This window comes from Myotis lucifugus, unplaced genomic scaffold, assembly GCF_000147115.1.
Source record: "Myotis lucifugus unplaced genomic scaffold, Myoluc2.0 scaffold_22, whole genome shotgun sequence".
NCBI classification, from domain to species: Eukaryota; Metazoa; Chordata; class Mammalia; order Chiroptera; family Vespertilionidae; genus Myotis; species Myotis lucifugus.
In genome coordinates, this window is record NW_005871070.1 from 5814424 (window position 1) to 5841233 (window position 26810).

The 26810-nt window shown below is 41.7% G+C and overlaps 1 protein-coding gene across 1 annotated transcript in view; it reads right to left on the reverse strand.

Annotated features, from left to right (window-relative positions):
- Positions 1-26810, reverse strand: part of NPAS3 (neuronal PAS domain protein 3) — an 869596-nt gene that overhangs the window by 224569 nt on the left and 618217 nt on the right. The window contains 1 exon segment of the mRNA XM_023751473.1: positions 19917-20006. Coding sequence (XP_023607241.1) covers positions 19917-20006 — 90 coding nt within the window.

The following is a 26810-nucleotide window of genomic DNA, read 5'->3' on the forward strand; positions in this document are numbered from 1 at the left end:
TATTTCCCATAGTATTGTGGAGTAGATGTCTAATGCATATTGGTTGAATGAGGGGGAAAAGATCACCCATATTTAAATGTACAGCTGAATAGGGAAACTATTTCTGAGTAGGACAATTTCATTATTAGTAATAGCATATCTATGAACTGAGGACTACATTTATTCTAAATCCTTCATTCTATGCATCCATATTTCATGGATCTTCATCATCTCTCATTATACTATATAGACAGCCAGCATAATTATCCTTGTTTCACAGGTGAAAATACTGAGGAACTGAGATATGAAATCTGTCAAGTCATATACTGAGACCCTGTAGATCATTCGACTGTCCAGCCCAAATCATTCAATAAAATAAGACATTTCTCTAAGTGTAAAGGTTTATTATTTGAACCCCAAAGAGGTTTATTTCTTGTTTATTTATTCATTTTGGCCTGGGGTCTGAATAACTGAGGGGTGTGGATACAGGACTTACACGTGAGACACACCCGGGGACCCCTCCGCTTCTCCACCAGAGGGATCAGCGCTCGCCCTGTAGCTGGAACTGACTTCTCTGGATAAATGGGGATGCGAATGGAATCTACCTCATAACATTGTTGCAGATAGAACCTAACTCACAGGATGGTTGAGGGGAGTCACTGAGAAATCGTGTATAGAGAGTTTAGTATAGTGTCTGGCACATGCCATTTGCTTAAACAGACATAACTTGCTGCTGTTGATGCTAATGCTTCCAGCATTCAGCCCGGCACGTAGTCTATGCTCAGTGAATGTAAGTTCATTCCAGCTTCCTGCTATGTACATGCTGGTAATGTTTGAACTCCCTCCATTATTTTGATGTGTTGTTCTGTGAAAACACCTTTTGTGTTTTCCTCTGGTTTCATTGGATGATGAATAGGCTGGGCAAGTAAGAACCAGTTAAACTACAAGTGATCCTATCCCTGCCTCCCCTTGGTCCATTAAAGTGGAAGATTAAAATAAAGTTCAGAATTGATTGTCCCATTAGAAAACCCCCGACTGCAGGGTTACTTATATGAGCAAAATACTCTATGAAAGTTGGAGGATATTCATCCAGTCAGTCAGTCAATAAATATTTATTTAGCACAAAAATGTAGGGTAGATTATTAGCCGCATTGGCCAAAACCCTGAGTGAGCAGAGAGTGACTATCAGTGACTATCAGCTGTTCTGATGTGTGAGGTGGGAAGAGAAAGGAAGAGTGAGTTTAGATCTCCAAAAACAGCAGAGCTTCCTTTCAGAAAGCACTAGAAAGAACATGCTGGCCCAACAGGCTATCTAAGGCCCAGAAGTGAATTTTGAACTCCACGTCATATGTTGAAAATTGGCACAAAGCTAGCAGTCATTGCATTAGTGATCAAAGAAGGGTTGGGTGTGGTCAACCCAGGGTCCTTTAATAGCCCTTGGCTTTGGGAGGATTAATTGCCGATCCCCCCTTGTACAGGTCCTTGGGTGTGCAGGGACTGTAAGCTGTCCTAAGGGCTGTGGCTCAGGGTCTCCACAAACATTTCGCTCTACAACGCTTTACTGTCCTTCTCCCTAAAAGGAGTCAAGCTATTCGGGGGCTGGGTTGTTGGTGGGAAGGCAGCGTTCACTGTCGGTAGAGAGGAGAGTACCATGTCACTCTCAGGCAAGCCTTTTCCTTCCCCAGCGGAGAATCAAGTCTCAGCTTTGGTTGGGAACCTCTGATGAGAAAGGCAGTGGCTCTGAGGGATGGAGCCGTGAGGTAGAGTCTGGTTTACCGCTTACTAGCTCTGGGACCTTGGGCATTCACTACTTGTCACTTCAGTTTCTGGATCCGTCAAAGGGGCGTAAAATCCTCCTACTTGGCCTTGAAGATTGCTGTGACCGTCCAGTGAGAGAGAAAGGCATGTGCTCTGACACCGCCCCATCCTCCCGCAGACCCCAGGGTCTATCTGTGGGGTCTGCATCTGGCCACTAAGGATGAGGCAAGTGTGAAAAATACACACTGCCTCACAGGCCTCAGGAGCCGAGCCGGAGTGGGGAGAACAGGCTTCCGGTGTTTATACTGGTAGTCCGAAGAGATGTAATTCCCAGGATAAGGATTTGTGAAAGCAGCAGGCATCAGAGCTGCAGGAAAAGAGCTGAGCCCCTGTGTGTCACCAGGGGCTCGCTTCCCTTTGGGGGTGCTGTCATTTGAGGGGAAGAACACCTTTCCTACAGTGCTCCTTGGAGCCGGGTTGGGTCTGCATGTCCCACCAAAAGTTTCAGCAGCTGCTGTATCTTTACTCATGGTGATGAGGTAAATCTTCACCTCGTGACTTTGCAGAGCTTGGGTTCAGCTGACACTTTTTTTTTTTAAAGGAAGATTAATTTTATTTCCCCCTAACCATCTGACTGTCAATTCCCACATCTCTTATAAAGGGAAAGACTCAGAAAGGGGCGATTTTAGGCTTAATTTTTCTGCTGAATTGCTCTGAGCGCCTGCTTTCTGCCTTTATGTGTATAAACATGGTACAATAATGTATGTGACTTCAAGCAAAAGACACCTGGGGATCAGGTGAGAATGCCTCCCCAATGGCAGGAGATGCTAAATGCCGTGTTTCACTGCAGATTTCTGTTAGAAGAGGGCATCTTAAAGCGGCCTTTCCTAATCATGTTAAAAAGAAAACCCGCAGAGGTGAATAAAGGGGAACACCTGAAACCCGGGCGAAGCTGCTGCAGGCGGGGGTGTTTCCAGTTTTTGCTTTATTTATCGAGACCTCCCCCTCCTTTACGTACAGAGCCCCGCTCCTCTGCTCTGCCGCCACACTGGGGCTTTTAAATGATTCAGGGAAGTATAGCTTTCATTTAGGCTTGTGCCCTCCAGTCTGTTTATACTGGTCGATACACTTGTCTGAAAAAAATAATGGATTAGCACATCACTCAACAAGCCAGTCAGAAGGCAAGCTCAAGGCGACAGACACCAAAAAGTAAATTACAGTCAGTAGTAGGGGTAGGCCCGGCCTAGAGCTAGGAAACGGCGTATCAGCACAAAACCTGTATTCTCTGAGAACGGTGGTGGAACTGAAAGGGATGAAGAATTTATGCTCAAATATAATAAAACAATCAGCTCGACACATTCACGTGGCACGATAAACTGTGGTTTATGACGCCGCATGCATAGGAAAGCTGGCGCTCATGCCATCCCACACATCAGAACCTCAGCTGGAAACAGACACGATGGCATGTGTTTCATTTAATAGGCCCACTTCTGCAAGCGGGCATCTATCCCGGTTTACTTTACACATCCCATTTACATATTTGTAAAATGCCAGTTTGCTGCAGGCTTTTACGCTATAACCCAAGGGTTGACATGGGCTGCAGGGGTGGGTCAGGGGCTAAACATAACATATTTATTCCTGCTTAGCTTGCTCTCTCTATTTCTCCACTCCCTCTCCTTCCTTCCTTCCTTCCGCTCTCTTTCTTAGCAAACAAAAACCAGTATCGAGGCACATTCTGAAATCTTCAATTTATATTTTTTACATCACCTACGTGGACGTGAAGCAAATCATCACTATGGTAGCTATAAGTCTAGTTATCATTATTAAGGTTTTCTATTTTGTAATCCGTGACAAAAAGAACAATTAGAAGTAGAGTTTAAAAATCCCCAGGGTCTTTAATTTTCACCATAAAATAAATTCCAAATAACAAAACAAACATATCACTTCCCTTACCAAGAGCTACTGAAGGAAGCAATATTCGCAGACATTGCACCTCCACAAGAATTGTTTTCACCAATTATGAACTAATTGTATGGAGAGACAGATGAGCGGAAAGAGAATGGGAGAGCCTCAGTATTCGGAGAGAGCATGAGGACCACTGGAAAACCCACAAGTTCAAAGGCTGCTTATATGGTGGGATTTTAAAGTTTAAAGTATTACAGAAAATACTTTCTTCACTTTTTTTTTCTTTTCTATATAAATTATCTTATGCTCATAGGGGAAACAATGAGCACAATCCTTGTATCTTGGGTTCAGACATTCTTAGTGGATTGATCATCAATTAACAGGGGAAGGGTCAGAGGCTAACATGCTACCGTATGTGGTACCAGTAAACTGCGCCAGCCATTGGCCCGCCGTTGAATCCGCTACTCCCACGAGGATGTCCTAGGGCCGTGGTCGGCAAACTGTGGCTCGCGAGCCACATGCAGCTCTTTGACCCCTTGAGTGTGGCTCTTCCTAAGCCTTAGGAGTACCCTAATTAAGTTAATAACAATGTACCTACCTATATAGTTTAAGTTTAAAAAATTTGGCTCTCAAAAGAAATGTCAATCATTGTACTGTTGATATTTGGCTCTGTTGACTAATGAGTTTGCCGACCACTGTCCTAGGGTTTTTCTCACTGGCTGTACTTCCACCAGGTTTGGCAGAAAAGAGTGGTCATAGACTGAACCTGTGACTGGTCTTAAGTAACTACATCGTTTTCTTCTGGCCTCACCTGTAGCGAGAACATGAATTCCTTCAAAACTGTTCTCTCTCTTTCCCTACTTCCACCTCCAAACTCCATTTCTCAACTTCTTCCCAGCAGAAGAGGGAGATACATAACCTATTTATTTCCTGGGTTCATGCCTTTCATACGATTAAACTTACCCTTTTGAGACCTGGGTCCAAAAACTATCTCTGTGTCTCGCATCTTTAGTATATCTTTTCCTATATGCCCGACTTCTCAACTGAATGTTAGTCATCTAAGCTTAAGAATGAGACCCAACACCCTGTCTTTTCCTCAAACTAGTCTTCACCCTCCTCCTGCCCTCCTCACCCTCGTTACCCCTAAACTGCTTGGAAGAGGGACCAAAACTCACTCACTGCCTGTGTGCCTCTCACTCAGCAGCCACGTGCATGCCGCCGGCCTCAGCCTTCACTAGTGCTGCTGCTGACAGCCACATCCCTGCAACCTTCTAGCTGGCGGACACAATGGCTTTTCTCTATCCTCGTAATATTACCCTTTTGGACATCTGATCTCATCCTTTCTGAAAAACCTCCTTTTCTCTGACTTTCCTAATGACAACGTCCAGGTTTCTTCTCGAGGGGGAGACGCTGCAGGTATCTCACTGGTCATGTGTGTTTCCTCTCACATGATGCTTTCTCTTCCTGGGCCAGCAGCCCCCACTCCCTCCCAGAACTACAGTCTCCTTGTAATCTCACCTTCCTCCCTCGGGTACAGCTACAGTCTATATGCTAACCCTTTCCAACCTGTAACTCAGAACCCAACCTCTCCCCTGAGCTCGGAAGCCTGTTCATTCAACAGATGTCTCACGAGCGCCTCCAATGCCACATGTCTAAATCGGAACTAAGTTTTAAATGCACTTTCTCCTGCTTTCCGCACCGTTATCAGGCACCAAGGCATTGGTCTTATCGGAACAAGCCCTCACAAATCCATCCCTTCTTTATTTGTACTTGTGTGCCCTATTGTAATTCTTTTAAAAAAAATCTCTTCCCTGGACTATTAACTGGTGTTTTAATTGGAAGATGCCATTTATCTTCTAATTTTTTGTCATAATTTTTTTTTCTGAAGCACAAATCTAATATTTCACTTTCTCTTTAAAACTTGTTATGGCTCCCCAGGATCGAAAAAAGAAAGTCCAACATCCTCAGTTTCTTCTGACACACTTTCCCACTTGGCCATCCTAGCTTTCCAGACTCTTCTCTTGCCATAAGAAATGACTTTGCAAATATGCCTCCCTCTGCCTGGAATACCATCTTCCCCCTTTCCAGGGAGAAATGCCCATCAAGGCCTGACCTAATGCCATTTCTTGGTAAATCCAGGCAGAGTTAGTCATCTACATATTCTATCCCCACCCCCTCTCTCTTTCTCTCTCTCTCTCTTTGGTAGTGCATCTCTATGTGACATTCATTGTTCATTAAATTATCTGAGCTTGGCTATCAGAGGTCACTATAGCCTGGTTACCATGGCTATAGCATCTTGAAGACATTGAGTCCTTTGGGGCAAGAACTATGCCTTAGTTACTAATAGCCTCAGGTTTTAGCAGTTTTTGGCACATGTAGGTCACTTAGTATTGGTTAGATGCTGGCATGCATAAACGCATATTAACTATGTGACAAATACCATGGGTACCCTTTGTTTAGACCCTTATTATTGAACTAGAGGCCCGGTGCATGAAATTCGTGCACTGCGGGGTGGGGTTCCCTCAGCCCAGCCTGCCCCTCAGTCCCAGAGCCCTCAGTGGATGTCCTACTGATGGCCACAGTCTGGCAGCAGAGGCTCGGAGCAGGCGTCCCGTGTGTGTGTGTGTGTGTGTGTGTGTGTGTGTGTGTGTGTTTGTGTGTGTGTGTTTCCACACCGTGGAGGCTTGGAGCAGGCGCCCCACTCTGTTGATCTCTCAGGCTCCTGGCTTTCACTGCATGTTGTACTCTCCCTTGAGCTGTGGCCAGGGTGGGGCTGCCCTTTCCTGTTCTGGGATCACAGCGGCGACCCAGGAGCAGGCGCACATGGGGGCTGGCTGCAGGCTGCCCTTTCCTGCTGTGGGATTGTCGTGGCTTCTCCGATCACCGATCAAAGGCGGCCCGGTTCTCTCCCAGGGCTGCCTTTGCCCTGCCTCTCGGCTCTTGCCTGCCGCCTGGGTTTCCAATCACTGTCCTTCCCCTTTCACCTCCCAGCATTGCGCCTACATATGCAAATTAATCGCCATCTTTGTTGGCGGTTAACCACCATCTTTCTTGGCAGTTAATTTACATATCGCCCTGATTAGCCAATGGGAAGCGTAGCGAAGGTACGGTCAATTACCCTTTTTGTCTTTTATTAGATTAGATACTGGGCCCTGCTTTTGAATCTTGGAATGTTTCTAATAATTTTGAATGTGATAATTTTGAGGTATATCATTGCAACTTTACTGATGTTTTCTGAAGTTCATTTATATGTACTGGCATTGTAAAAATAACTATTTTATGGTTCTGAGCAGGATGCTTAATTTGCTCCAAGTTTATAGTTTCTCTTATCCATAAACCTTGAATAATGCTATTTGTTGATGACCTAAAACTTCCCAGCAGGAGCTAGTAATAATAATTAATAGTGAGTTCTTTGGAAAAGAGTGAGATGGGCTTAAATGCTAGTATTGTCACTTCCTAATTGTATTGTCTTGGGCAAGCTGCTTAACCTCTCTGAGCCTCAGTTTGCTTACCTATAAAATGGGGATAGGAATCATACCCAATAGCAGTTAGGATTATACACTTTAATGGTAGTAAAATGCTTAGAATAACAATTGGCACACAGTAAGGGCTTAATAAATGATAGTTATAATTATCATTCACTGTGAGGCAATAAATATAAACAGAGAAGAGTGATAGGAGTACTTCACAGAGAAGGCATCAGGAACACACAAGCCAGTCATACGGGTAATAACACCTCAGGCTTGTTTAGAATTCTACACATTTTCAATGTCTTCATACTTCTCAGATTCACAGATACCCTATGAAATATTTGGGAAATGTAATACATATGAATTGACTATGTTTAAATGTCTAGAGACAGTAAAATCAGCATTTATTCTAAAAAACGATGTACTTTTGTTTAAAAGAAAGCCAGTCTGTCCTTCGCAGGAGCCCAGAATAAAAGGGTAGCAACAAGGTATCGGGGCGAACTAGGGTTATTGACATGGCTGACCTATAAACACTCCCCTTCAGCATGATATACAGCACTTCAGCACCCTTGTTTTCATATAATTGCTATTACCAAGGCCTTTCAATTTCAAGTGCTCAAATGAGAGCAATTCATATTTCAGATAATCTGCCAACGAGGAAAACTAATTTCAAAATATTTGATCATAAAAGTTGTCCTCAGCTTCTACAGAGATAATTTAGTCAAATAATATCAGATAATCTGAAAGCAGTCTTAGCAGGAAATTGCTAGGGACTCCATCTCAGCAGCCTCCATTTGCGCTTATATAAATGTACTGAACGTCTAGGAGACTTTGACAGCCTGCCATATGCGATTTCATTCCATAGCCTCCCTACTTTACCATCAAAAGTTATATCCTTTGAAGCATTGCCAGAATTACTTTACCCCAGCAGATATGCTAGATGTGCCCTTTAAAAGGCATATCATTTCTTTTCTACTCTGACTAGTTCAGGGTAGCATCTGCTCAACTAAATTCCTTTGAAGGTTAAAAATAAAATAGCCTACTTCTCCCAGGCTCCCCTTCCCCACCTACCCTAGTGCTTATGATAAAATGTCCAGTGTTGAATGAATTTCAGAGAGCACACATCTTAAAGAAGAAGGAGCCTGAGCAATCGCCCCTTCATTTCACACTTAAGAGAAATTAAGATCGGGCTTCTCGAAGGTCCCTGGCCTGATCAGGGGCAGAGGCGAGGCCAGCACCAGGTCTCCTGGGTCCCGGTCCAGAGCGCTTCCTTCTTGCTTCCCCCAAGCCGCCATGTCTGAGAGATAAAAGACTCAGCCAGGAACCGAGAACAGACACGCCGCCCATGGAGTGTCTTAATTTTATAAACAGCAAATGAATGCCTGGATTTCGTTTGCAGGAAAACATTTGCTTTTTAGAAATCGTCACACTTGGCACCCTGTCTCCGCCGCGCTGCCGACTGTTGCAGTCAGTTATTATTACACTGTTGTGACTTGGAAGCTGATGCCCCCAAACAGATCAAAATTAGTAACATCGTGAAGCAGGATTGTCTCTTCCCCCCTCAGCTGGCTAATCTATGCTTCTTTTATAATTATTTTAAAAGGCACTATCTGATTTCCTGAGCACCGCCCCAGGTGTTCTCGGTGATAATGAATGGATAAACATATCACCCAGGGACACGGAGGAGTGGCGACATTTTAGAAACATCTTCAGTTTAACTCTTCCCATTTCCAGGTATGCTGCACCCACGGTTGCAGGCCTGTGTTTTTACTGAAGAGCTGAACGACTCCCAGCCATTGCATGATTTACTGCTCAAGTGAAAAGGTTTTGGAGCGTCGTGAAACGGCACGGCCCTCTCTTGGTCTTTGCAAACCTTGCAGTGTCAATTTTAATGAATGAACTGGAAAATTTATGTTTTTTATATTTTCAATTTCAGGAACTTGGTTCCCAGTCTCACCTCTTATTTTCCTCCAAGGTGTATGTTTTGTCCCGCGGGATGTGCAGACTTTTGTAATTCACACAGATATGTAGACAGGACACCGCAGGCATGCAGACCCCGGCAGTGTGAAGTGATCCTGGACTGACCACCTGCCCGTGATTCCCTCATCCAGACGACCAGGTTGCAAACAACATTCCCATCTCATTTGGCGACCGACCGAGGCAGAGGGGCTCCCCATGCCTACCTCGAGTGGTGGGCCTTGCTTGCTCTTAAAAAGCTGTCTGCCAACAAACCTTGATTTCCACCGAAGTCATTTCTGAGCGAGCTTAAAATGGAATGTCTCTGAATACTTCAATTTTTGTGCCTCTCCCTGTCCCTCACCCCCTTTTGATTTTGTCAACCAGAAAATGAATCCCTGCATAGATATTTAAAAGCAAGAAAGGAACTCACCACTTAAAGGAACACATCATAAAATAAATAATCCTCATTTAGTTATTCTGCAATTTTGCTAGCCTCAAAGTTCCTTAGAACAAAGCAAGCCTGTATGTTTCATGGGGAAGACCCAAATCCTCCCTAATGTTGCCATTCCTGTTTTCTGGAAACATTTCTCAGGGTCTCCCCCATATATAAACAAATACATTTGGTGCAAATGTTTTGTAAGCTCCAAAAAAATAAAGAATCAAGTTTAACAATCAGGTTTAAACAATCAAGTTTAACCAGATCTAAGCGTCTAATAAATTACAGTAAGAACAGACACTAAAAGTCAGGACAGATTATAAAATGATAATAAAACTCAGAGGTTCGTGAAGCCATCTCCTGTGTGGATGCTCCTTACAGCCTTAGCTCTTTCCTGATCAAGAGGCAATTTTCTATTGTTTCCTTGGCAAAGCACTGCTAAAAGGAATTGCCTGTGGTTCTAAAATAATGCTTCTTTGGGGGAGAGAGGCCAAAAGGGAGGAGGCTACACAAAGCTTAGCTAACCATAACCTAAAAGAAAAGCTAAACAGCATCTATGACTCTTTGCCTGACTTGCAAGTTACTGACATACTTCCAAGATGGACCAAATGCCCACTTGGCACACTGGTGTTCTTTTGTCACCCCTGCCAAGGGCCCTGACAGCATTCAATCTCAAACTACTATTTTCTTTCCCAGGATAAACTTCTTTCTGCATACATTCCCTTGCTCACAAGAAGTTTGCATAGTTATTGAAAGTAATAGATTTAATCTGCCAGCACATTAAAAATTAACAGCATCAGAGCAAGTTTTTGCCTTATGATTGAATATGGTAAATTTGCAGTTGTAGAAGGCTGGAAGGGGGTGGGGGGCATACCCAAAGGAAACCTGGTTGGCTGTTATAGTGAATCATTTTGGAAATTACTTACATCAGTAGACAAAGATGCAGTAGGCACAGTAAAAATTAAGAAGAAACCAATTTATGCATTTATATATGTACACCGGCATGTACATCTAAATCACTGGAACAACCGCTCTCAGTCTCTTTGAAAATGACTATTTAAGAAAAAAGAGATTGCATCTTTGGACTGTCATCCAAAGGGGACAGAGGGAATAAGAAGGATAAAAAGCCACAGGGCATTTACTGCCTCAAACCAGCATCGATGTTCAGGTTATCAGCCTAGTTCTGGAACTTATGCAAAAACCTAAAGTCCATTTCCTTATTAAATTCCAACTGAAATTATCACTGAAATTGTTGCCATGTAACTCCTGACATGAAAACCATGTCTTCTTGTGTGAGAGCTCAAACCCAATATAGATTGAATGTGTGTGTGTAGAAATGAAATTTGGATTTCACATGAATTTAACGATTTTATGACCTCCTTCCCAGGAGGTCAAGTTATTTCTTATTCTTCATATGAGCAGTTTGCATTCGCTCATCACTCTGGTAGGCCTGGGCTAACTGAGGGAGTCTAGCTGGCTGAGGTGTGGAAGTATCATTTTGCATATATTGCCTGTATAAGCACCACATTATAGACAGAAATTATCTTACTTTCCAACTTTGCATAATAAAATAAGCCATTAAATTAATACCATATAGAAAATACTGCTTGTCAGGCAAAGAAATGTACACTGCTTTCCAGAAAACCAGGGACATTACATTGCCAACGCCTGCATGAATAATACATGGGTTAATTCAGAAAAACACCGTTTCATTATTTAAAAATGAATAAATTACAGACTTAGAATGATGACTAAATTTTCTTCTCCATTTTACTTTTGCTCAGTGCTCTACTTTAAAAATGAATATGAAAATACCATTTTATCCACACAAATCAAATGAGCTAGCTCCTCAAAGACTAGTTTTTTTCTGACTTTAGATTTCTGATCCTGTAAAGAATAGGCACTCCATTTTATTTATTTTTTCTCTTGATCATAATAAGTCTAGAAATTAAGAGGCAACGTGAAAGGTCTTTATAGTATGTGTTTGAAATCGGTGAGCCTCTATTTTCTTATCTTGTGATTCTGCGGTTCAGTCTAAACTACAGAAGCCCCCTCTGCATACAGACTTTTGGGTGTTTTGGCCTCAGTGCCTGGTAAAATATGTCTGAAGGAATAAATAAGAAGAATATAATGCTCCTGTATAACGACACACATTTTTTTTCATTTTCTTTCAGAGATTTTGGTTTACTCTGAAAAGCCTGTTAAAAATCAGTCCCCCTTGGGGACAGATAAGAACATGGAAGAGAGGAAGAAATGCGCCGGTAATCAGAAATTAATTTGGAGTTAAAATAAGTAAAACATCCCCGTGCGGTGCATTTAGGCTGAGCATCAAGTGACAGCCCGCAGATTATTCTACCGATTTCTAATGCTGGAAATTCGGGTGGCATTTACTAGCGTAACCTTTCAACTCTGAGCACATCAATAGAGGCCGACAGTGGCTTGAAATATGATTCCTTGCAGATAGCATATCCTCATTCATCTGACTGTGCTGCTCTGTGCTCCATTGCACAAACAGCGTCTCACCACTTCTGAGAGGACACTAATAAAAAAGGCATCAATTTTCAGCTCTAGTACTACTGTGATCTCTTTATATGTTCGACATCCAACATTAAATTAAAATGCTGTTATAAATCCTACTTTCTGAATCTGGAATGAGTGTTGGGTTTTTGTCGCATGAGACTGCAGCAAATCTTGTCAAAAGCAAGGAAGCACGTCTTGTTCACTCAGAATTAATGTTGTGGATGAAAGAAGGAGGTAAAAGGGTTGAATATGGTGAACTGAGGGTGTCACAGCCAGAGCGGACTGGAGCTGCAGGGTGCCACACTGGGCAGGGTGTTTGCTGCTTTCAGGAAGTGGCTAATCAGGAATTGTAATTATCAAGGACAAGCTGAGTGGCAGGGAGATTGCTGATAAACAGACAGGCAGGCACACACATCCCAACAGAGGAACTATAAGCATAAGCATAGAGAAGTGGTCAATGTTTCTCTCCAGCAGTGAAATGTTTTCTAAACACCAGTGGTCCTGGCGAATTATACAATCAGAGGCTGCCTCGCGGATGCAGCCCCACAGCACTGGGCGGCGTGTTATTTGGGCCTGATGTCAGTATGACATAATTGCAAAGTTACATGAGAAACACCGAGAATCACTGCATGGTGAAGGAACCATATTCACAGAAATTAAAGTGCATGGCTTAAAGCAGTTTCGGAAGCTTCCTGCGTGAAGACTGCAAGCGAGAAAAAAAAAAAGAAAGAAAGAAAAGCCTTGCAAATATAAGGAAGAAAGAAACGGATTAGCTTTTTCCATTTTGTTAAAAAAGGGAAAGGACATTCTGGAATTTTTCTACTCTTCCTGATAAAAAGATTCCTGCTAATATCACCTAGAACTATGTGAACTAAAAGACAAAGATACAGAGCGCGGAGCTGCGGAGTTCTTCTGCCCGGCTCATTCACAATTATGGATGAAATACAGAGGAGTGCTTGCCTCTTTGGAAGGGTGGGGGGGGGGGAAGGGGGAAGAGCGAGCAGTGGAATATCTGGATCGAACAGAGGAACTTTTCCCCCCAAGGATCCTGCCGGGAGGAGCCTTGACATGCACAAAGTCAGAGCGCAGACGAAGTTGCCCTGGTGAGAACGATAAGGTCACCCGTGGGATTGCTGAGATTATCTCTGTCAAGCACTCGGACAGCATGCAGTCAAATGATGCATCATGCAGTCATTTTCGGGGGGGAAAATCAATTTCTTCACCAGGTCGCTATTTGCTTTTCAAAGTGCCCTTGTAGGCCTTCACCACCAAGCATTTATCAATTTAAATGTTGTAAATTGATAATGTGCCACTGCGCCTTGTACTGTTTCAGAATTATTTTGATACTTATATTTTCTCAATAGTCTCTAAACCCGCAGAGCCTCCACATTCAAAAGGGCATTTCTCTTTGTTACGCCCAGAAGTGACGAACTTTTTATGATTAGTGCAGGAGAAAAAGGCAGACTTGCCAGGGAGAAAACACACATAAGCAGAAAATTATGCATTTTCTTTTTTAAAAAAATATGAAGGTACGTCTACCCGAAAGACTTTAAAAGGGGAGCTACATAGCAATATTTGGAGGGCTACATGTATTCGTTTATGGAAGGAACCCAAGTTATCTCAGTGTCCTGTAAATTTAAAACACCAACTGAAAACAATGCTAACACTTGGCTCCATTATTATATACCCACTGCTGTGTTGAAATAATCCTTTTTTTGTCTTTATATTCCAGCTATTTGGGATGTGATGATGCCAAGCAAGAGTAATAACTTGTGAGGAAAGCTAATGCTGCTTTTTTTTAAAATCCTACTAAAGAAATATAGAATGTCTTTTATAATCATAGAAGTGAGAGAATTAACCACATACTAACCTCAACTTGATTTGCATTGAAAAACAGAGTGGAAGAGTGGAGGTCTGTACTTTGGAAAAGCAAAAGAGAGACATGGCAGTTGCAAAGCATCTTTAACCTCCACTGATTTATTGGCCCTCAGCCAAGTTATCAAGGGAATCTAATTCTTCTTTATTATTCAAATAAACTGCATTTGGCACCAGGGTTCCTTTCAGAATAGCTTCACAAATAGACTGAGCTCTGTCATTTATTTGACCTTGTACTTGTGTTGCTGTGGCTATAATTTTATTTGCCATTTTATATAACAAATGCAGAGAAAAGTAAAATATGGAGATGAACAACAGGATGGGAAAGGAGTTTATGGTAACTATATCTGCATGGCTTAAAAAAAAACCACATTTAAAACAACCATGTACCCCCTTTCACCTTCACCTCGATTAGCTCTTATATCTGCAGCCACCCTGCCCCTTTCCGCAAGCTGCCTTGAAACAAGCCAATGCACTAGTATAACCATGTGTGCAGCTACCTTTTGGCTGGCTTACAACAGCAAGGAAGCATCTTCTACCATGATGGGGCTTAATGAGAAGAAGGGAAGTGACTCATAGGCAAGCTGGACCCCGGAGGCAGTGGGAGGTGATTAGAACATATTTCAAGAGAGGGCTTAACTGGCTGCAGGTTATTTCTAATGAAATCACAAGGGGAAAATCTGTTACTTTCCCGGTTTGATCTATATCTTATTTTATTTATTAAATTGAGAGAGAGAGAGAAAGGGAGGGAAAGAGAGAGAGAAACATCGATTTTTGTTCCACTTTTTTGTGCATTCACTGGTTGCTCCTTGTATGTGCCCTGACCAGGGATGGAACCCACAACCTTGCTGTATACAGACAATGATCTAACCCAGTGGTCGGCAAACTCATTAGTCAACAGAGCCAAATATCAACAGTACAACGATTGAAATTTCTTTTGAGAGCCAAATTTTTTAAACTTAAACTATATAGGTAGGTACATTGGTATTAACTTAATTAGGGTACTCCTAAGGCTTAGGAAGAGCCACACTCAAGGGGCCAAACTGAGCTACCCAGCCAGGGCCCATTTTATTTTAAATAAGACTCTATGTTAACTTGAAAACATTTTGCTGGCCTAGGTGTACATCAGAATCATCATTTCTCACTTTATATTCAAGGAAAAATGTTTTCAGAAGCTGTGAGTTCTTTTTTTTACATTTTGACTAGAGGCTCTTTGCACGAATTCATGCACCAGTGAGGTCCCTTGCCCTGCCCTATGGGATGGGGCCGAAACCAGCTCTCCAACATCTCCCAAGGGTTCCTGGATTGTGAGAGGGTGCAGGCCAGGCTGAGGGACCCCACCAGTGCATGATAGGGGCTGGGGAGTGATGCGGGAGGTTGGCCAGCCGGGAGGACCGTGGGAGGGCTCCAGGGCATGTTCAGCCAGTCTTGCTCAGTCCCAATTGGCCAGACCCCAGCAGCAAGCTAACCTACCAGTTGGAATGTCTGCCCCCTGGTGGTGAGTGCACGTCATAGCAAGTGGTTGAGGGGTCTTAGCATATCATTAGCATATGACGCTTTGATTGGTTGAATGGCTGGACAGATGACCAGACACTTAGCATATTGGGCTTTTATTATATAGGCTTAACTAAGACCCAGGTCCTCTGCCTCTGGCAACTATAATGTTAAATTTCTAGTCAGTATTTAAAAGAAAATGCAGGATTTATGTGGAACAGTGAAAGCTCATTTAGAAGCCCCCAAATCATCAAACTAGTCAACACTATTTTAAGTGCAGATGATGCCAGAACATAGCTCTCAAAATAATCTTTGGCACACCACAGCTGAGTGTGTGTGTGGGGGTGGGGGGTGGGGGAGGGGATGATGGAGTCTTCTGCCTACCTATGAGATTTGCAATATGTATGTTCATGTTTGTTATATGGGTTACTACAGCCTTGCTCTGAATGTGGACCCCACTGGAAGCAAATCAATACATATAATCCACATAGTAGCCCCTACAAAAATTGTATTTGAGATTTATTTTTCTCTTTCTGTCCTAGAAAAACTTTTCTTAAAAAGTGATGCTTCCTTATTTTTTATGATTGCTGTATATCCCTTTTTGCTCTGGCTAACAGGAAATTCATAGCTACATTTGAAGCTTTATCAGACCATTTATATCCCTTCTTATAAGCCTCTATTGTGTTCTCCTATTCTGTGGTAAAATAGTACCTATTTTTACCTTTTTTCCTTATATCCTAGTTCTTTTTGCCATTACTTTTTATTGTATATGTTTATGCAAGCTATTTCCTTTGTAGAAAGAGGAGGGTATAGGCCAACAAATAAATATTTCTTTAAGCTGCTTTAAATCTTATATCAAAATAGAATTGCTTTTTTTAAAAAAAATCATATAAAGTCTCTATTGGATTCTTGGTGATTAAGTTTCTTACAAGTTGAAGGAGATTTCATAAAAGCTGGGTACATATTACTGCTACATTTCAGTGTTAGAAATCTGCTCTGTTTTCTTCCTTCATTTTCACCCCTGCTTATCCCTTGATAGCTGGAGAGCAGAGTGGTGTTTAGCAGTTTTGAGGGCCATCACCAGATAGAAGTCATTTAATCTCCATGTAAACCAAACTCAGCATCGATATTTAGGGGTCTTCCTTTAAGACAAGGCCTCATGGTGAGTCCCTGGAAGTCATTTTTACTACGGGAAGAAAATCAGCAGTACACATTTCAACAACCTGAGACTACATCTTGGATGTTAGGTTAAATATCTCTGCCGAAGAGGTTCAGACATCATCATGGATCCTTCATTCCCATCATCATGACAATAAGAAAATACTTTAAAGAGGATAATTGGCGCACACACACACACACACACACACACACACACACCCTGAACACCAGACATTGCTACACTCAGTGGACTGTAGAATAATAACCCACTCTAGCTGTCTCTATATTCTTACTACTCAACAGAGCTCAGTAGAAGTTTCTCTACTTAATTTTCTTAAGTGCCAAAAATAACCCTAATCCTTTCCTGAACATAAGCCATTTTAAAGTCACCATATTTATTTACATGTTGAAAGAAAATAAAACTTAGGAAGGAATATCTTGGGAGTTACACAGGCAGACAGAGCTATGCTCGAACACACCCCCATGCTCACCATATCCCTCAGTGATTTCAATGACAGTCTCTGATGCTGCAGGTACGTGCTGTCTTTATTTCATGAAACTATTTATAAAGAAAAGGAGGGAGTATAACTTTATAGATTCCTTATCACAGTCTAGAATTTGATAGAATAACCACCGAAGCCAACTTGTAGGACACAGCAGAGTTTTTGGGTGTGTGTGTAAATGATTAAGTATGTACTTAATGACTTTGAGTATATGTTACTTTGTATTCAGCCACAAGCACCCCACATTTGAAGAGGGCACCGAAGAAACTTGGGAACTGTTAGGTCTCAGGAACCGTAATTACCCAATTAGGACTTAGAACGTTAACTGGGTTGGAAATCCCTTCCCAAAGTTTTAGCATAGCCTTTCTTCGCCTCATTCTTTGGTGCACATAAAAAAGTACCATGCTCTTATCAGTCTGTTTTCATGTTGACCCAGAACTATTCTTAACATTTAGTTCTGAACTCTAAATACTAGTACACACAATGATATAAGCAAAAATCATTTTCTAGTGACTTACCCTTCATCATTTCAGCTGTGTAATGCCTCCAAAGGATGACCTCCGTTTCGTACCTCAGAGCCTCTACCAGCATACTGACCGTTTATGGCAACACTGCACACATCCACCCACAGGGCAACGGCACACTATGCCAGTGTCTACCCCTGGGAGGTCAAGATGCTGGCTATCGACACACACTTTAAAACCCATCACATACGAGCAGGGAATGGCTGCATGGGAGTTGCCAGCTACTGTGCCATGTCTACGCAGCTACTCTATTCTGCAGAAACCTCAATGATTTGACTCAGATTTTAGGACAAGATTGACGTAATGTTACAGGAGAGAAGCAGTGAAATCAACTGCTTTTAAGGAGAAACCAGCACAGGGTTAAAGCCAAATTTTTCTTGAACAGATGATATTTCAGATGGCCACACAATTCCAGATGCATCAATTTCCTTGAAAATCCAATCCATATATGTGCATATGCTGTGCTGGCAGGAGGACCAACTGAAATGGCCGAGACCCAAGAGCTAATATTCTTTTGGCCGGAATAATGCAATTATTATTTTCCTAGCTATCAGTCTAAGCATACAGAGCCATCTGTTATGCAAAGCAAACATACACATCTCAATTACAGAAAATGCAGTTGCCTTGACAGAATTTGGATTACACCACTAACCAGGGCTGTAAAATGTGTTTTGAGCTAGTATATAATGGATGCTTTTCAGGAGTTCCCTAATTAGCATTTACCTGCTTAAACTAATTATTCATCCTTCTTCTTCACTGGCTGATTAAACTTTGTTGGACAGTCTGCATAAAACAGATGAATATGGGCATTGCAGAACAACAAACAGTGGTGTTTCTGGTTTTATACCTATTATCATGGTGGCACACCAATTTTAAAACTGGAGAATCCCCATATGAGGTCCCAAACAGATTAAGACGAGGCTTAAAGTCTATTATTATAGGCAATTATAAAACCAGAGCTTTCAACAAGATGCAAGAATACTAATATTGAGTTAACAATAGCTCCATTTCTATCATTTGGTTTGCTGAAGTCCACAAAAAAACAGAATTACTCTATATACTATAGCAAATAGCTTGCACTCTCTTCAAGGAAGAGTTAATGGACCCTTGCTTGGATTCTCAACAGTAAATTATCAAATTTGGCAGTGTTTCTCCTCCTCCCCCAACCCTTCTCGAATGCCAAATATCTCTTTATTATTTCCCAATGTCTTTCTTGATTTATCCATTATCCAGCAAACTCACTAATAGCCAAAAGGTTCCAGCCACACTGGAGACCTCCTTAGAGTGATGCCAACTTTCAGAATCAAGGATTCTGGGGAGGGTCCTGCTTAAGAGAAGACAAATCTTACCTCCATCTTTAGCTCCAAGGAGCAACTGAATGAGAAATAGATTATCCAACTTGGCAGATCATCACACACACACACACACACACACACACACACACACACACACACACACACACACACACTCCTTCCCACCCAGGCTGCGTTTCTCTCCTGCCAAACCACCAGATGAAAGGGTCAAACTCAGCCAATCACCTGTATGGGCACAAATATCCAGGTGTTCAGCATTTTTATGGAGAAAACATCTGGATAATTAGTTGGATCGCGAACTTTTCTTCGGTGTATTTTGGCATTCTTTAGACACAGCTCGTGTCTTGGAGGTAAACGTTTTGTGTTCCAGAGGAAGAGCGAGAACGAACATCTAGGATTCTGCCCCTTGTCCCAGCTGCCTCCGTTTTCTTATCTTTGAACCTCTAACAGACACGTGTGAGTAATTAAACTGCAAATAATACAAGGCTATCTAAGTTTATGAAACTGTCTTTCCGCATTCAGAAGCATTTGCAAAAGCAGCAAATATATCCTTGCTGGAATCCTCCCTGCAACACATTTTAATGGTCTCTTTCAGCATTTCTTGACTCCAGTGACTCCCTGTCATTGTGTCAGCTCCCAGGACAATGCAGGGAACTCCATAAACATCCAGTAATAGGACACAAGGGAAGTGCTATCCCTGTGTCCCTCTCCTACCAGGTACAGAGGTTTCAAAGTTCAGAACAACCAAGGGAAGAAACTTCATTTGTTTTCAATAAATTAATAATGACCCTTGGGGGTGAGGAGGGGACTAAAGTTTTTGAGCACAAGTTTATTCCGAGTGCTCCCAACTGACATACCATTTTCCCACTGACTTTGTGAGAGAGAAGAGTCAGGAAGATTGATCAAAGAATAATTCATTCTTTGGTAATTCATGCTAAACAGAATATCCATTGAGCAAGAAAAAGCACGAGATTCAAGGAGCCTACACAATCACCACCAAGAATCTAAACGGTTTTACTTACTTGTGAGAGGCCTAGGTAGATTGAGACTGTTTCAGAAATGTACAAAAATTTTCCTTCTTGATTTAGTGCAAACACAAAGCCATCCAGGGACTGTAGGAAGAAACAATAAATAAGAAGGTTAATAAATATATATGATGGAGGTTTAATTAGTAAGGAATCTGATACAAGTAACACATATCAAATTAAAGACCATTTTTTCCTTCGTGTTGAACAGAGGTCCTAGGATCTTTTACCATCGCATTATACATGAACAAATTAAAGGTCTGAATTAAGATTACAAGCCTTCCTTTATTTCAGTGACTTCCTTATGTCCCTGTCAATTTGATTAAGATGCATTACATTCATGTATAAAATTGGGTCATGTTGATTTTATAAGATGTTGCATTATTTATTTATTTATTTATTTATTTATTTATTTATTTGGATTCAGTCGTTACTAAGATTAAATCAGCAAAATTCTCCATTTAATAGCTGAACAGCAATGAAAATTGTAATGAAATGAGAGAAAAAATACTTCCTTATGAAGAGCATCAGTAATTTTCTAATTAATAAAGGATTATGCCCGCCTCACTCCCACTGCCTTTTGTTAGAACAGATAGGAGAGGTCAGTACCTTGTGGGGGAATGTTTATAGGCTGAGACCTTCAAATTGTGATCCCTTTTTTGCAAAACTCTGTATTAAAGTTTTTTGTGTGACAAATCTACTTTCTATTATGACTCCTGAAATGGAAACAAAAGGAGAAAGGCAGGGGGTGGAGGTGAGGGGGAGAAGGATGTTACACACCATCTGTAACTCTGGAAACCTTAGTTTCACTTTTTAAATGGAGGGCTGCATTTTCAGTTTGATAAATGGTCTAAATCATCAGGGACTCCAGCTGCAATGTACCACTCAAATTGAGAATAAATTTGTTTTAAATTCTTATAATACAAGTGCATTTTATGTGCCATCATCTTCATGTCTTTTGTTTGCTTTATTTATTTACTAGAGACCTGATGCACGAAATTTGTGCAAGAGTAGGCATTCCTTCCCCTGGCGGCCAGCACCAGCTTCCCTCTGGCAACTGGGACTCAGACTTCCCTTGCAGCCCCAGCTTCGTCTGGAAAGTCTTCCGGTCTAATTAGCATATTATGCTTTTATTATTATAGATTTTTAACCAGGTAGATTGCACAAACACTACTTGCATGGGAAGAGAAGTTTTAAAGACTAGTGGTATGCACAGAGGCTGTGACTTTGGAAGTATAGGAAATCCACAGTGGGAACCAGGTAAGTGGCAACACTGAATGACATAATTCTTACGTATAAAATATGGAAGAAGAATGTAAAATTTAATTAGAAAAATAGGCTGCCTGAAATCTCAGCAATTTCAGTCTCCTAAAATACTAATTTTTTGAGAGCAATATATGTATTTATGTATATATGTATCTATGCTTGTTGGAATATGTGTGTCTCTGTATTTATATATACTTATATGTACATATAAGATTCAAATTCCATGCTTCCAGATCCTTTTTCATAGCCCCACTGGTCAGAAACTGTGGGCGGTGCCCCACCTCTTCCTCTGATTTAGTGGTTTCTAAAAACATTTCAAAAATCATATTGCATTGTTCCACATAAAAGCAAATTACATAATAAACAAACTTTTGGTTAAGATAGTATAATAATAATAGTTTATATTTATTAAGCAATATGTGCTAAGCAGTTTGCATATACTCACTTTTAATTTTGACAAGTACCATTTGAAGTAATTATATTGTTATCTACATTTTACATGCTAGGGAATTGAGGCTTAGCAAAGTTAGGCAACATTCCTGTCCCCAGGAAGTGGTAGAGTTGGGACTGGAAAGCTGATAGACTTGGTAACTATGCTGCCTTCCACTAAATATAAAGATTCTCTAATTGGTTTTGTATATTAATGAAAAAATAAATTGTACAGCATTTCTGAAGTTAAAATATTTATATTGAGGCAGCTTAAAATTCACTTGTTTTTGAATGATTTGTTCAAATGACAGAATCCTCTCATTAGTAGCAAGGAGAAACATGGGAAATGGGATGACAAGAGAGTTCATAAGTCACTTTCACAATAGGTCACCTTTGCTCTATAATATCCCTCCTGGAACCAGCTATGGGACACGAGTGAAATACTAGCAGAGAGAGTTCCTTAACACAGGACAAAACCTCAACCCCATGGCGAGATCCACCTTTCAAGCTTACAGTGTGGTGCAGTGGGACCTTATTTAAACCAGTGCAAAAGGGAGAGAGATGCTTTTGTGGAAGTCTGAGGAGGATCTCATTCAGCACGTCTTCACCTCATGAGGATTATGACGCTCCCCTTTCGACCTTCCCCATGGAGAAAAGAGCCTGGTTAGGTTTTCCATGCAACCTGATAGCCATGGCCTGGCATACAGTCACCAAGAGTTGGGTAGCCATCTTCTCAAACCTAAAATGCCACTGTCAGAAAAGAAGGAGAGAGAGAGAGAGAGAGAGAGAGAGAGAGAGAGAGAGAGAGAGAGAGAGAGAAAGAGAGAGAGATCACAAGAGAATGTCTACAGGGACAAGTGACAAGGAAAAGGCTGATCAAAAGCAGAAAAGACTGGTGGAGCTGGCGCAGAGATAATCTGTAGTGTAGTCTTCATCTTACAGGCGAGGAAACTGAGGTACAGGGAGGCTAAATGGTTGGACAAGATCATCCAGCCAGCCAGCGGCACAGCCAGGATGAGAGCTGCTGCGCTTCATTAGTATTATCGAAGTATTTATGACATGATGTGTCCCTGGCTAGTCTATTCAACTTCCAAGGAGACTGAATTTCTCAACAGTGGGTGATAAATTATTCAACTTTATCTAGCCAACACCTAACAAACTGCTCAGCCAAGGCTTAGTAAATGCGCAGAAACCTCCAAACCCAGCGCTCTCTCCCCCTTATAGCACACATGCTGCAGTGACTGAGAGGGATGGTACCCCCTCCAAGGGTTCTGTTTCTGGGCCTATTAGATTATTTGCAGATTCTGATGCTCCAGATGTCTAACATAGTCTGGAATATCTCCCGACACTTGGGATATCAGAGTTAGACTGGCTTCTTTTATAGTCTTCCAAAACACGGAGTGCTATTCATTTGCCATGGACACACATCCTTTACTTTCTCACTAAAAGGGATTTTGCATTTTTAACATTAGGTTCATATCTCATGTATTTGCTAAAATACTAGGGGAGGTCTGGATACCATAGCAGGGAGACGGAATATCTGGAGGCTAAACATCTGATGCTATTAAGCAGCAGTGATCTAAGGACTGGCCAGTTTTGTTTGGCAAAAACAGAGGCTTCAACACATGTTCCAATTTCCTGGTGAGATTAAAATGAGTCTGTGTCTACATGACACAAAGTGTCCAGTCAATTCAATTAAAAATAACAGCCAATGTGGTGGGGATAAAAACAACTAGTCAGATTAGTTATATGCCAGCACAGAGGTAAACAAAACAAAGTAAAACCAAAGTGGTTAGCTAATTTTTCACTTTTATGCTTATCAACCATTTCAGTCTATTATATCTTTAGTGTGAAATGAATGTCTCATGCTCTGGTTAGATTACCTGGCACATTGAAGAATGGGATAGGAAACCAGGTCTTAGTGGACTGGCAAGGTTGTTCTTTATGTAGCCATTGCCTTCTCATGCAGAGTGACCCCTATCTATAGTTAGCTGTATTTTGCTGCTTAGAGAAGTCTTTTTCTTTTCTTTTTTTAATCTTCACCGGAGGCTATTTTTCCATTGATTTTTAGAGAGAGTGGAAGGGAGAAGGAAAGACAGAGAAACATTGATTTGAGAGAAACACATTGATTGGTTGCCTCCTGCATGAGCCCTGACCAGGGCCCGGGCCGGGGAGGAGCCTGCAACTGAGTTGAGGTACATGCCCTTGACCAGAATCTAACCCGGGACCCTTCTGTGCATAGGCCAAAGCTCTATCCACTGAGCCAAAACAGCTAGGGCTTAGAAAAGTCTTAAGAGTAGCATCAATATTGGTTGAATGTGGGTATCTGAATTTTAAAAGATGGGAGGAGAAAAGAAACATTCAATCAGTTAGTCCTGGGAACCAAATATGATTAATCTGAAAGTTCTGTGGAACTTTTTAAAAATTTGAATCAAGAAAGCTACTCTGTGCTGAGCTGTTTTAATCACTGCAGGCTAGTTTTTAACTTTTTTTTTTTTAAATCTGCCCACTGTTTCAACAGGCGCCCATTAAGATTCTGGGGTCAAAGGGTTAATTACATCTTCTTACTCAGCATGTAGAATTTTCTGATTATTAACTAAGGTTGGATTAGGATGAAAAAGAACCTACACAAATGTTAATGCTAGCCCCTCCTTGAGAAGATTTATTAGAAAGCCATGCCGGGATCTATCTGCTTCCCTCAGAGCAGACGGAGAGCAACATCTCAGAAGAAACAGTAAAACAGACATTTTAAGGAATGCATGTAGCTCATTTATCAAGACAGTTTTCTTACTACTAAAACCAGTTCTAAGCCATCACAATAGGGCAGACAGGAGATTGCCTTTGTCACATCCCAGGAAGTCCATGAGGTACACATGTAGGAGTGAGGCTTGGAAATAGAAGTCAGGAGCTGCAGCATCTCCAAACAGCAATGCCTGTGATTATAATGTATGTCCCCTGCCATCAGTGCAGCATATAAGGGGAAAGCAGAGCTTCCTAACCCTCAACGCTGCGCCTCCCACAGTATTTGTCAAATGATGAGGTTATTTCCTTGCAGGGTATGAAACTAACTGCAGCTTCATGATTGAGGTATACGAATGTTTACGGCCTGGTGCTAAATGGACTTAAATTTCTCAAAGTAGCCTGTCTCTGCTTTCTTTTTTCCTGCATATTCCACTGCAGCCAAATTTCAGGTTGAAATCTTACCATGGTGCCTTTATAGGGACAACTCTCATGTACATCACTACTCTAAAATTAGTGGTTCTTTCTTCTCTACTCCAATGCAGAAGAGAAAAAAACCACCCCAAAGTCTTTTCCTGTGACCTAACTCCAGTTAGAGTGAAGAATTACCAGTAGGCTAGGTTATTTTAATGACAGATTATTTTAAACTAAGCCTTCACCATCTGTTCCACCCCCTAATTATGAATGCAAAAAGAACATATTTCACAATTACATCAGTAAAAAAGTAAGATATACGTGATTTAAATGCATGCATGTGCTCCATGTCCAACACACCATGCATCTGTGATGTTCTTCTAATTCAGGCTTAGATTACGGAGAAAATACAACGATAGAGAACAGTCTTTGACACACTGAACTCCCAAAGCCAGGGTTTTTCATTGTTGGGATATAATTCTCTTAGGACAAGAGCAGAACATGAATTTGAGCACAATGCGTGCCAGCCATTACGCTCGAGTATTTTATAACTGCTAATAGGGCTTTGCTGTGAATAAGGACAGGTTATCTGAGGAAACTGTCCCTGCTACCTGAGCAACGGGTAAGTGTTGGGAATAAAGAGGCTGTTCTCAAACCACAACTCCATCATAGTGAAAGAGCTGAGTGAATGAGCCACGCACAAAAGAAGCTTGGTCTGCAGACTGAAGACACGGCTCCAGTACCTATCTTCCCCCTCTCTTTTGGCAGCAGATAAAAGAGGAGGAAAAAAAATATTTCTTAAATTTTTTGGCCTGTGGATACAATAACACTTTGATAGAGCTCATTTAAATGCCATATTGCCCTCTGACTGCACTCAGGAGGTGAGCTATATGGCTCACGCACACATGTGGACTCCCGGCTACTTCAAGGAGAGCCTGGGACGGTGCCCAGAAGTGCCCACATGTATCTGTTTATGGGGAAGAAAAGCTTCCCAAATTTTGTGTTTGTAATCTTAGTCTTAACAATCCAGCACTGTGCCGAAACAAAAACCTTATTTTTAGAAATCTCAGTCAAGTATATTTTCTCAGCGTGGAGAGAGCGTACATCAAAGCTTTGGGCTCTTATTTAACTCTGAGGAATCTCCCAGAGCTCTGTCTCCCGTGCCTCTCTCGTTACTCCCCTTCCCAACCCTCTTCAGTGAGGCAGTCATACGAAAGACAGCACAAGTCCTATGTACCCAAAGCCTCATGCTCTCCAATCACAACAGCAAATTACTTAGGCAAAATGTGTCTGCTCCGCTAAAAAAGAATTCCAGAACAACACACCTTGAAGCCTCAAAACACCTTTCCTAAGAGTTTCCTTAAACACATAAACTCAAACGCGTTAGGTGAGAAAACAATGCAGAGAGGCACAGACGTGTCTCAGTTCTTAGAGAAGAGGTACCAGAATAAAGTGATGTTGAGCTAATAAAATGTTAAAACACGAAAAGAACAAAGACATCTGCTTTCTGAGCAAGGAGATTGGGTTTTGCTTCTGCTCATTAAAATTCCACGTTGTGGGAGCTGTTTATCAAAGTGCTGGCTTTTTTTCTCTGGGATGCTCGGTCAAGCCTTTCATCCACCTTGAGGGGTGTAGATTTCTTGATTCGAACATCCAGCCACATGGACAACAGGCTGTGGTATAAAGACAGGGTGTGGCATTTGGTGGAATCACACGGGTGTGTGTCTCTGAGCCACCAGGGGCGGCCCGCAGACCCCACATTTTCTGAGGCTTGTCCTGTGGGACTGGGACCCCACTTGAGGCATAAGTGACCATGTGCTGCTGCTCACAAGGTCCTTTACTAGTTATTTTCAGGCACAAATATGCACTGGAACATTCAAAGGTCTCCTTGTTGTTCATGTGGTATAATTGACTGAAATGTAGGCTCTTCAGAACCCAGGAGCTAATTCCTTATTGTGCATCTTCCCTTTTGAATTCAGAGATCTCTTTCAAGTTAAGTAGGAATTCCCATGCCAGCAGTACTATAAACAGTGCACTGTACTG